We start from the raw sequence: 10,513 nt of genomic DNA, 5'->3' as shown, positions 1-10,513 counted from the left end.
CTGCTTCCTCCTGGTCCCAGTCCGCACTGCTTCCTCCTGGTCCCAGTCCGCACTGCTGCCTCCTGGTCCCTGTCCGCACTGCTTCCTCCTGGTCCCAGTCCGCACTGCTTCCTCCTGGTCCCAGTCCGCTCTGCTTTCTCCTGGTCCCAGTCCATACTGCTTTCTCCTGGTCCCAGTCAGCACTGCTGCCTCCGCACAGGGAGGTCTCAGCACCACCCAGGGCACATTCCCGCAGCTTTCATCATTCACCCTTGCTCCTCCCTGGTGTGAAATGTGTTAATCTGATTCCTACTGTAGCCACAGCTGACCAGGTAATTCAGAACAGCCTGCCTGCTGAAGACAGCTAAAGAAGCTGGATACGATTTTCAAAAATGGATAAAGTCTCCAAGAGCTAACAGAGCAGGACCAGATACAGCTGCTGCTGGGAGAGGCCTCATAGCTGTAGGAGTGGCCAGGCTTGGCCAGGCTTGGCCAGGCTTGGTCCATGTTGTTCGCTGTTCTGGAAGAAATAGCAAGAGAGGCTGAATTCTGCTGTTGGCAGCATCAGAGCCTGCTGAGGATGGGACTCTGGACCGTGTGTGGCTCTGGGTGGAGACATGGATGGCAAACCCTGTGGTCACGGTGAACTGGGTTCAGACACATCTCACATGCTGTTAACCTCCATGTTCAACCTTGAACTTGGACTCTCACTGACCCCACACTGCTATGCCCAGGTCTCTAGCAGAATCAGTTGGGACAGTGTTCTTTGGAGCAAGACAGCATCAGTGTAGGCCTCTGTTTTCTAGTGCAGTGCCCCTCACATGCAGTCCGAGTAACTAGGCAGTCAGGGAGGTAAGATACTATAAGCACAGCCCAGGAGAGACAGACACTAGGAGCCCAGGTGCAGACTGTTGGAACCTTTCTCCCACAGCCGCTGATAAAAGCTGAGTTTGAAATGTAATGGGGAACAGATAACCCAAAAAGTTGCATAGCAGATTTGGAGGGATAATTGAGAAGATGTAGAGCTGAAAATTACTAAAGATGAAGGTGAGAATTTACTTGACAGATTTAACAGCCAATTAGGCTTCAGTGGGCAGGAAGAGGCATCATTATGGGGAAAGGGTGAGGGCAGAGGAACAGGTGAGAGATGAGGAGGCACCCATTCCACCTGAGACCTCAGGGAATGGGCGAGGAAAGGGGTCAGAAGCATAACATGGCAAGAAGATGGCTGAAGAAGTCTCAAAACTGATAGAAAACACTGCCTTAAAAAGAACAGCAGGGCCAGCCAGTGGTGTACTGGCCAAGGCAGCTGGATCATATGGCTCTCCGTGTGGTTCAAGTCCTGGACCTGGTGGCTTGAAAAACACACCAGGCAAGCGCACGTGAATAACCACTCAAAATCCCAGGAGGAGAATGGAGGAGAGGGGATGATGGTGTGGCCATACCCCTTGGGGAACGATTTCTCAATCCCCTATCCCCACATGTGTCTGTAGAGAGTGCATGCCCTATAGCAAAACAAAACACTGTAAAGGACAGCATGTCTGCTGGGAGTGTTCCCTGGGACAGCGTCTTTGAAAACACTTGGATGGTTTCTTTAATATGACCTAGCAGCCACTCTCCTAGACATTTCTCCTAGAAAGATGAAGCTTACAGCTACACAAAACATCTGCACATGAAGCTTCATAGCAACTTCATTCATAATCGCCAAACCGGGAAGATCCCAGATGTCCTTCAGGGAGGGAAGGACTGCACAAATGTCGTCTGACCACACCACAGAATCCCGCTCAGAGCATGTTGGATGGGTCTCGGCGGCATTATTCTAAGTGGAGAAACCTAATTTCAGTGGGTCACATGCTGTACGATTTCTTTTCTTCTCAAGTGAGATTATAGTGATGAAAGAGGAGTTCGTTAGGGTTAGGGGTTGGGGGAGTATGTGACTGAAGAGCTGACACAAGGGTGTGTCCATGTAGTTCTGTGTCCTGCTGTAGTGCTGGCTGCTTGAATCATCACATGATAAAGTTACCTAGACTTGTGTATGTAACTTCATCACACAGACACACACATGCGCAAGGCAAGAATGGAGATATGAGCAGACTGAGAAAGGTACATATCTGAGTTCATCTCATTGTGCCAGCACCTGTCACATAAGGTCATTGTTGAGACCTGGGCAAAGGTACACAGGAACTCTGTATGATCTTGGTGCCACCTTGTGAATCTTCATTTATTTATTAATTTTAAGGATTTTGGCCAGGGTGTTTGTGCTTGCCAGAGAGAGACGAAGAGACAGTGAGAAGCAAAGTACAGAATGATTGGCCATGCTGTAATCCCTTCTCCTCCATCCTCCTCCTAGGATGTTGGGTACGCACACACACGCATGGCATGATTTTTAAGTCATCAGGTCTGGAACTTGAACCATGGTTGGCCATGTGGGAGTTCAGCACATTAACTGCTATGCCACCTGCTGGTCCCCATCTTGTGAATCTTAAATTGTTTCAACCAAGATATTTTTTTAAAAAGTATGTAGAATGAAAGACAGTGAAACTGCAGAATCATAAGCTAAAGTTTTGTCCATAAATTTAAAAGCTAAGACAAAGCAGATGTTTTCTTCTAAAATTGTAATATATCCAAATTGCCTCATCAAGTTAATATAAAATGCAAATAAATAAGTGGACAGAGACCCTGGTGGGAGATGGAGGCAGGGATAGAACCCTCATCATGAAGGCAGATTCTCTGCTCCCAGGGGTCTAGACAGACAAGCAGCAGTTCCTCTCAGAAGCAGCAGCCAGGAGACCGGACGTGGGACCACACCTGTCAGAAAGGACAAGGTTCTTTGAATATGCAGAGGGTTAAGAAGCACTAATTAGTATACTCAGATTTGCCACCTAATTGTAAAATGAGAATGGGATGCAATGAGAAAGGAATCATCAAAGAATTAGAAAGTGATTGGAAATTTTAAATATGAATGAAAATATTTTAATTGCAATGGGAAGCTTGAAGACCCAGTGAAGAAACTCTCAGGAGGAGACAGGAATGACGAGAAAAAAAATGAGCTCCATGAAATCTGTCTGAGAATACAGGAGTACTAAGCTGCACTTCTCTACGCCCATGTGGGGTTTTCTCCGTGCACCAGTCAGGTAACCCTGCAGCAGACACCTGCCAGGCATCCTCTGATTGACTTCACTTCGGACATTGTCTACCTGGAAATAGCGCCAGATGCCACGGATGAGGGCTCAGTCTCACCAGAACCCTGCCCTTCAGTGCAGGTCACAAACTGATTTTACTTGGGTTTCTGAACCCATAAATTGGGGTTTGCATGACCCCTTCCTTGAGTTTGACTCATTTGCTGGAGTGGCTTCAGAACTTGAGAAAACACTTAGGTTTCCCCGTTTATTGTAACGGATATTACAAAGGATACTGACGAAGAGCCGCATAGAACAGGGCATATGGGAAGGGCACAGACCTCCCGTGCCCTCTTGCTTGGAAGCTCCACCAACACTGTTCTTTTGGGTTTTTATGGTTGCTTTATTAGGCCAGCATGATTGATAAGCCCTCGACCACTGGTGATCACCTCAAGCTTCAGCACCCTCTTCTCAGAGGTTGGGGGTTGAGGATGAAAGTTCCAACCTTCTAATCCTGCCTTGATTTTTTTTGTGTGTGGCCAGCCCCCATCCTGAAGCTGTCTTGGAGCTGCTAGCCATGAGTCAGTGACCAGGAAACAAAAAGACATTCCTTTCTTTGGAGAGTGCAGGGATGTTTAGGAGCTGTATGCCATGTATTTCACAGTATCATAGTCTGCTTGCCACTGCTGGCCTCACGCTCAGGAGTCTCGCATTTCTGAGTAAACTTGTAGTCCTAGGTCAGGACCTTGTCTCCCAAGCTTCTTGTTGCTAAGTGAGGCCAGGTTATGAAGTCCCAACAAAGGGGAGGTGAGAGGAAGTTTCTTCTGCAGACTTTCTTCCCTCTTGCTGTTGTCTGGCAACCAGATGTGATGGCTGGAGTCTGGGTAGCCACCTTGAGCATGAGAGGGAAGCCATATGTTGGGAATGGTGAACGAGAAGGTGAGCCTGGGACCCTGACAGCCAAGGAGATGCCATAGGGCCCACAGGCCACCCGTCTCTAGGCTTTGGCATGGAGAGAAATAAATGCCTGTCATACGCATTGCTGTTCCTTGGGACGTTCTGCCTTTTAGAGCAGTAACTGTCCATAGCTAGTTGTCCATTGGAGACAGTCTGTAGTTACAGGTGAGACCACAGTTTTACCAACATGATAGTATGGTGAAGGAAAACCTCCAGAGCGAAATGGAGACTCTTACCACAAACCAAGGAAGAATGTCAGAGAGCTCCACTAATCAAGTTCAGGATTTTACCAACCCGGTGGTGGAGAATATCACCCCTCAAGAAACACGAATCAGAACGGCTCACACTGGCTGCTTTAAAACATCCGTGGGAGCAAGATGTTCCGCCACAGATTGCACATATGATCAGATTACCAAGCAACCAAGGAAAAGAAGACCCAGGAGCTAAGAAATAGTTCATCCGTCGAGGGGGTCAGGTGCAGGGTGGGAGATCCGGGAGCAGCAGCAGGAAGTCCCCGCAGGACTTTTGGACAATGCAGCCACTGCATGCGAAGCCCAGGACCCAGTGTGCTTTCACCCTGCAGCTGGGCACAGCCTGCACAGCATGTGGGGGACACAGTGGTTGGGTCTCTGAGTAGTGTTCAAATTTCTGTTCTGGACAAAGGTGCTTCTGTGGAAGTGAGAGCATGAGGGAGTAATGGAGGGTGAGTTTGAACAAAGACTTAAAAAATTTTAGAGGAAAATTCGAAGGAGGATGTATTCACTACTTTGAGTCACAGTAAAACAGAAGACGTAATAAGTTACTCAGAAAATACAGCCTTATAAAGGAAAAGGTGAGTTTGGTTAGATGATGTGAAACAATTGGCAAACAACAAAAACTGGTGAGAGACGCAGGTGAGGTATTTGAGATTTGTGCACTAGCCTTAGGGTTAATATCTAAAATATACAAGGAAAAAGAAAAATCCCAGCAGAAAATGGACGAGGGACTGGTATTTGTGTCAAAACAGAGCCGTCACTGTTAAGCATGTCCACGTCCACACCCCCACCACCACCCACCCAGTGCTCATGGCTAAAGCTCACTGCCAGGTAGTAACTGGCACCTGGAAAACTGTGAGCCTCGTATCAGCCATGCGCACGGAATGTGGACTTGTCCTTGTAGAGCAGAAACAGCCACCCCCGGTTTTGGTGGTGCCTTGGCAAGTCAAATCTTGAAAATTCGAAGCATGCAGTCTTTAGCCCAGCATTCCACTAGGGCCTGCGTATGGTTGTGTGCCAGAGAAGCATCTGGAACAATGGTGATGTGCCGTGAGCAGCAGTTTCACAGCATAAGCCACACCTGTGCATGTGGACTGGTGGGAGGGTCAGTACAGTGCAATAACATCCACAGAAGCAACAGAGGCAAGTCCTGGGATTCTGTGTGCTTCCCACACGGCAGGCAGTGGGTGTGGTGGACCGGGGCCAGACCACTAGCACACATCTTTTTTCACCCACCAGACCCTGACTTCTATTTTGGGGGTTGCTCAGTGACTTCCACTCAGAGGCCTGCTGGTGCTGGGAGTGCCCAGGGCTCTGTTTCCAGCCAAGCAGCAGCTGATGCGAGGCCCTCAGATACAGCAAGCCTGCTCTGAGCATTCTGTAAGGCTGGGACCCGCGTTGCATCTTTCTCAAGTTGAGGACACTGAGCAGAGTGGGTTAAGTCACTGTCCTGCTCACACATCTATTAAAGGATAACGGGTGAGAGGGTGTTTGAGGGTAGCTTTTGGAAGGCTACTGGTTCCTGACCTAAAGATACTGATCTGGTTGCACTCCACGGTAGCTGCCGCCCTGGTGGTTGATGTAGTAGCAGGGAGCAGAGCAGCCACTTTGCAACCACAAAAGGGAACATAGGGAACTGCAAGGAGGGCGGATCTGGAGGCTCACAGCAGCCATGGTAGCCTGGCCTGCGGATCTCCAGACGATGCAGCTGCCACGTGGTGAAGCCCACGTCCCACTGGGCTCTCGTGCATGAGGGAGGGTGTAATGGGGTGTCTAGTGTTCATATTCCTGTACCGAGAACATCTTTACTTAGTACTGTTACTAAAAATATGTTCAGCAGAAAAAGGACAAGGACATGAAAAATACATACTAACCAATATACACAGACAAGATTCAAATGCAAAGTAAAGCTACAGTAGTGGCTGCCCGCCTGTGTTTAAACGTTTGGAAGGCCTCACGATGAATATGGGACCTCAGTTGGTTCCTGGTAGGTGCAGCAGCGCTCAGATCCTTAAAGAGAGCTCTCCAGTTTTCAACTCTAAGAACATAACCAAAGAAAATAAATACACAGCTTTTTTTCAATTGCAGAAGAACCAATATTGGAAGCTACCTGAAACCTAGCAGTAGATGTTCAGATAAATCTAATAAGTCACGAGGCAATTAAAAACAGTGTTTTTCAAGACTGTTTACTGCCCCCCCCAAAAAAGCTGTTACCTGCTCGTGTGTATACGGCATGCTGACACACACACACACATGCACACATGCACGCACACATGCCTCTGAGGTATGGATCTCTGTCCAGCCTGTCCACAGCTAAGCCTGCCCCCCCCCCAAAAAAAAAGCTGTTACCTGCTCATGTGTATACGGCATGCTGACACACACACACACACATGCACACATGCACGCACACATGCCTCTGAGGTATGGATCTCTGTCCAGCCTGTCCACAGCTAAGCCTCTACATGCGTATCTTAGTGAGGGGCCTACATATGTTCAGTTGTCCAGGCTCATGTCTGGTGCCACACCTGTCCTGAAGCTCCCTGCGCTCCATCTGTCTCTCCCTACGTTTAGCATGCATGGTCCTGCCTGCCCTCGTGGGCACTGGCAAAGCATCAGCAAATGACTGGGCCCACCACCCCTGCCTTGCTGCTGCTCTGCTGAGGGGGCTGTGATCTCTGCTCCCTGACACTGTGATCAGTCTCCTCACCTCATCTGCAGTTCCCACAGTACAAGGTGACCAGAGAAGCCTTCCTGGTCCACCACTCACCCTCGTAACCTCTCCCCTGAACCCCAGCGTCCTGGTCTGCGTCAGCTGCCCACCGCCTGGCCTCTGCCTCTGCTCTCTGCACTCCCTCTTGAGAGTCTTAGTGCCGCTCCACTGTTGCACACTTGTCCCCACTCAGTCCACCCAAGGTTCAGATGAGCAGTGCTCCCAAGGTCTAGGCGCCCAGGAGACCTCCTGCCCAGGAGGCCTAGGGCAGCTGTCAAATATGGGCAGTGGCCCAGCCCCATCCATGCCCTGATGCTGGGATGGGTTCTCAGATACTTGCAGTTCACACTCTGCTCTGATGTCTCTGTCATGGCCCTGGTCTGTGTGGTCCCCAATGGCCATGTTCTCCAGGCCTCCTCCAGCTTTGAAGGGAGTCTATTGTGTTCTGGGTACCATGTGCCTGAGTTCAGCTACTATGGAAGAAGTGGGTGAGGGTGGTTAGCAGTCGGGCCGTGGGCTGCCCACCTGCTCTAGCCACGTGTAGCTCACTCACTGCTCAGCGTCGTTGGCTTACATGTACCCTGTGCACAGCTGGGGTCAGGATTGGCAGGAAGGGCTCCTGGTGACCACTGTACTCCCCTGTCAGGACATAGTAGGGCCTGTGGTCAGGCTGGGCAGCTCATGGCTAAAGGGTCACGTCATCTTCCACATGGGAGGCTTGGCCCTGGGACTAGTCTTATCCAGCTTGCATGCAAACACGCCCTGTGCCATCCTGCATCCTTGAAAAGGCCCACCTGAGCTGACTTTGCAGAGTGGCCTGCTGAGTCCCTTTATGTGCAGGCATGGATATAGCCCAAGGCCCTGGCAGCTGCTGCACCGGCATGAGTGGGAGCGGTGTCCTGCCTGCTGAGCTTCTGGGCTTAGGATGCTAGCTACTCCTCCCCCACTCCCAATTTACTCCATGTGCAGGGCCCATGGCAGTGGCGTCCATGTTCGGGGCTGCACACCTTCCCTTTGGTCCTTCAGTGGCTGTTGACTGTGTCCTTGCGGTCTGCCAACCCAGTAGGGGAGTCAGCTCTGGCCACAGTGGATCCAGCTTTGGCCAAGGGGGTGGACGTCTCTGACAAGTGTCTGGAAGCACAGCCAGCTTGTGGACCCAGGGCCTCTGAGTCCTGCGGCCCTCCCTTCTGTGGGAGAACAGCAGATGCACTCCAGGTCAGCCTTGGATTCAAATTATTATGGGTTTAACATGTTCTCTTTGTGATTAGATGAGTATGGGGGTTCTACACAAACTGAAAATAAGGAACACAATTGCGTATTGCAAATGCAGCACACGCAAACCCGTCTGCGCCCCATGACCTCCCTGCGTCACCAGGCCCTGGTGGGCCGTGCCAGCAGCTTTCCCAGTGGGCTCTAGAACAGCACGGCTGGGTCACAGGTTGCGCTTGCTCTGCTTTTCTCCATGTGTTTGTTCGGATGGCTTTCCACTCAATGGCAGGGTCTGCAGGTTTTTGCTCCTTTTAGCTTCTGCTGTCTGTCCACAGGGAGTGGCCATGGGGATGTGTCCTCTGGTTTCCTCCTTATACAGCATTACTCTAGGGATGCAGTTCAGTACCAGCAGTTCTGGGGTTTATCCTGGGACCTTGGAGCTCTGTACGTGCAGGGAGAAGGTGGGCCATGCTCTCTTGGAGCTTCTGTGTGCAGCCTCTGTCATCATGTTGTTGAGAGGTGGAGACTCCTGTGTTCTCGAAGATGATGCCAAGTCGAGAGAAATACAGCAGGGCACCCACTCCAGCTGCCGAAGCAAGAGGGAGCTCTCATCCAGGAGCAGAGAGCCTGCGGCCTATGGCTGACCAGCAAATCCTGCTGGTAGTAACTGGCGCCTGTAGAGAAGGCCGCTTAGGAAGTGATCGGAACCTTGGCTCTTCCCAACCTTGGGGAGAAGCTCGCACATGACTTCGCCAGAAGGTCCTGCCTGCTGCTTGGGGAGTTAGAGGCCAAGGCAGCAGGCTAACTTCTGCAGTGTAGGCACGGTGCCTCTTCCTACTCGGGCAGCACCTGAGCAGGCCACAGGCTGGCAGCGACCACACTCAGCATTGTGTGTTCTCTCCCTTGCTCCAGGTACTGAATGAAGCTGTGGGCGCACTGATGTACCATACCATCACGCTGACCAGAGAAGACCTGGAGAAATTCAAAGCCCTTCGAATAATTGTCCGAATCGGCAGTGGCTTTGACAACATCGACATCAAGTCAGCTGGGGACTTAGGTAGGGTGGTTTTGAGTTCTCCTTTACTTTGCAACATTCACATTGTATTTATTTGGGCATGACCTTTGTTCACATCTTGCTTTACCTACAATGATGAGGTCCTGTTACAGGCCACCTGATCTAATTAAGGTAATTTGCAGTTCCCATTTTGGGCAGGGGGTGAGCTGCAGCAGCTTTCCCCAGAAAGCCCAGCCTCAAGCCATGTCCTCTGTCTCTTAGGCAGTACAGAATCCAGCTGCTGCTTCGTGCACAGGTCTGAGTGCACATCACAGCCAGTGCCCTTTGCTTGGATGTCAGGGAGCCCAGGGTGCAGGGCAGGAACATCAGGGCTCGCAGGTCTGTCTCAGAGACACAGCAGAAGGCAGTGAATGTTGCAGCTTAGTGCAGGAACATACACGCACACGTGTGCATGCACACACAGCACATACAGTTCACATGCACACATGCATATGCCTGTACACGTGTACATACACACACTCCAAAACAAACTTGGTGAAGCAGGACTTAATCATACTGCATTAAGTAGTCTGCTGTTTCCTGCGACTTCCTAGCCTATCCTGATCATCTCTCTTCCCCTTTCCTTGTATCAGACATAAAGGAAGTCCTGCCCAGTTGTACCCACAGTCAGCAAACCGCGACTTCTTTAGGAAGTCTAGTGCAGGTGTTGGCAGGGTTGGTTTCTACCTAGCCACTCACACTCACTCTGCCGCGAGGCCCTGTTGGGAAGAGTAAGGACAGCCTCTCTTCTCACCCCTAGACACACCCACACACTGAGCAGTCACCTGTGTGCAGCGTGCCCTAGCAATGGAGTTGGGGTCCAGGCCCCCATACTGTGAGCCCCCAAGTCAGTGTGACCTGCACTTGTTCTGTAGCCTCGCAGAGTGGTCGTGGTGAACATGTCTGCTGGTGTTCTCCTTGTGAAGTGTTACTCCAGGGACACATTCCTACCAGTGGCTCTCGATGTGCATTCCAGGAGGTTGGGGCCCAATATGTACAGTGACCACCTATGCGTCGTGTGTCCCCACAGGCATTGCGGTCTGCAATGTACCTGCTGCATCCGTGGAGGAGACTGCAGACTCGACCATGTGCCACATCCTGAACCTGTACCGGCGGACCACCTGGCTGCACCAGGCACTGCGGGAGGGCACTCGAGTCCAGAGTGTCGAGCAGATCCGGGAAGTGGCTTTCGGAGCCGCCAGGAGCCGCGGGGGGGCCTTGGGGATGATCT

The 10,513-nt window shown here is 51.0% G+C and overlaps 1 protein-coding gene across 2 annotated transcripts in view; it reads left to right on the top strand.

The window, feature by feature from the left end:
* Positions 1-10,513, top strand: part of CTBP1 (C-terminal binding protein 1) — a 31,134-nt gene that overhangs the window by 3,433 nt on the left and 17,188 nt on the right. For both annotated transcript variants that reach the window (XM_027773580.1, XM_027773579.1), the window contains exons 3-4: positions 9,141-9,285; positions 10,313-10,416. In XM_027773580.1, the coding sequence (XP_027629381.1) occupies positions 9,141-9,285; positions 10,313-10,416 (249 nt within the window). The remainder of the gene's footprint in view (positions 1-9,140; positions 9,286-10,312; positions 10,417-10,513) is intronic.

This window comes from Tupaia chinensis, unplaced genomic scaffold, assembly GCF_000334495.1.
Source record: "Tupaia chinensis unplaced genomic scaffold, TupChi_1.0 Scaffold000360_1, whole genome shotgun sequence".
Taxonomy (NCBI): Eukaryota; Metazoa; Chordata; class Mammalia; order Scandentia; family Tupaiidae; genus Tupaia; species Tupaia belangeri.
Note: the sequence above shows the minus strand (reverse complement) of the source record. Positions and strands in the feature narration are given on the sequence as shown.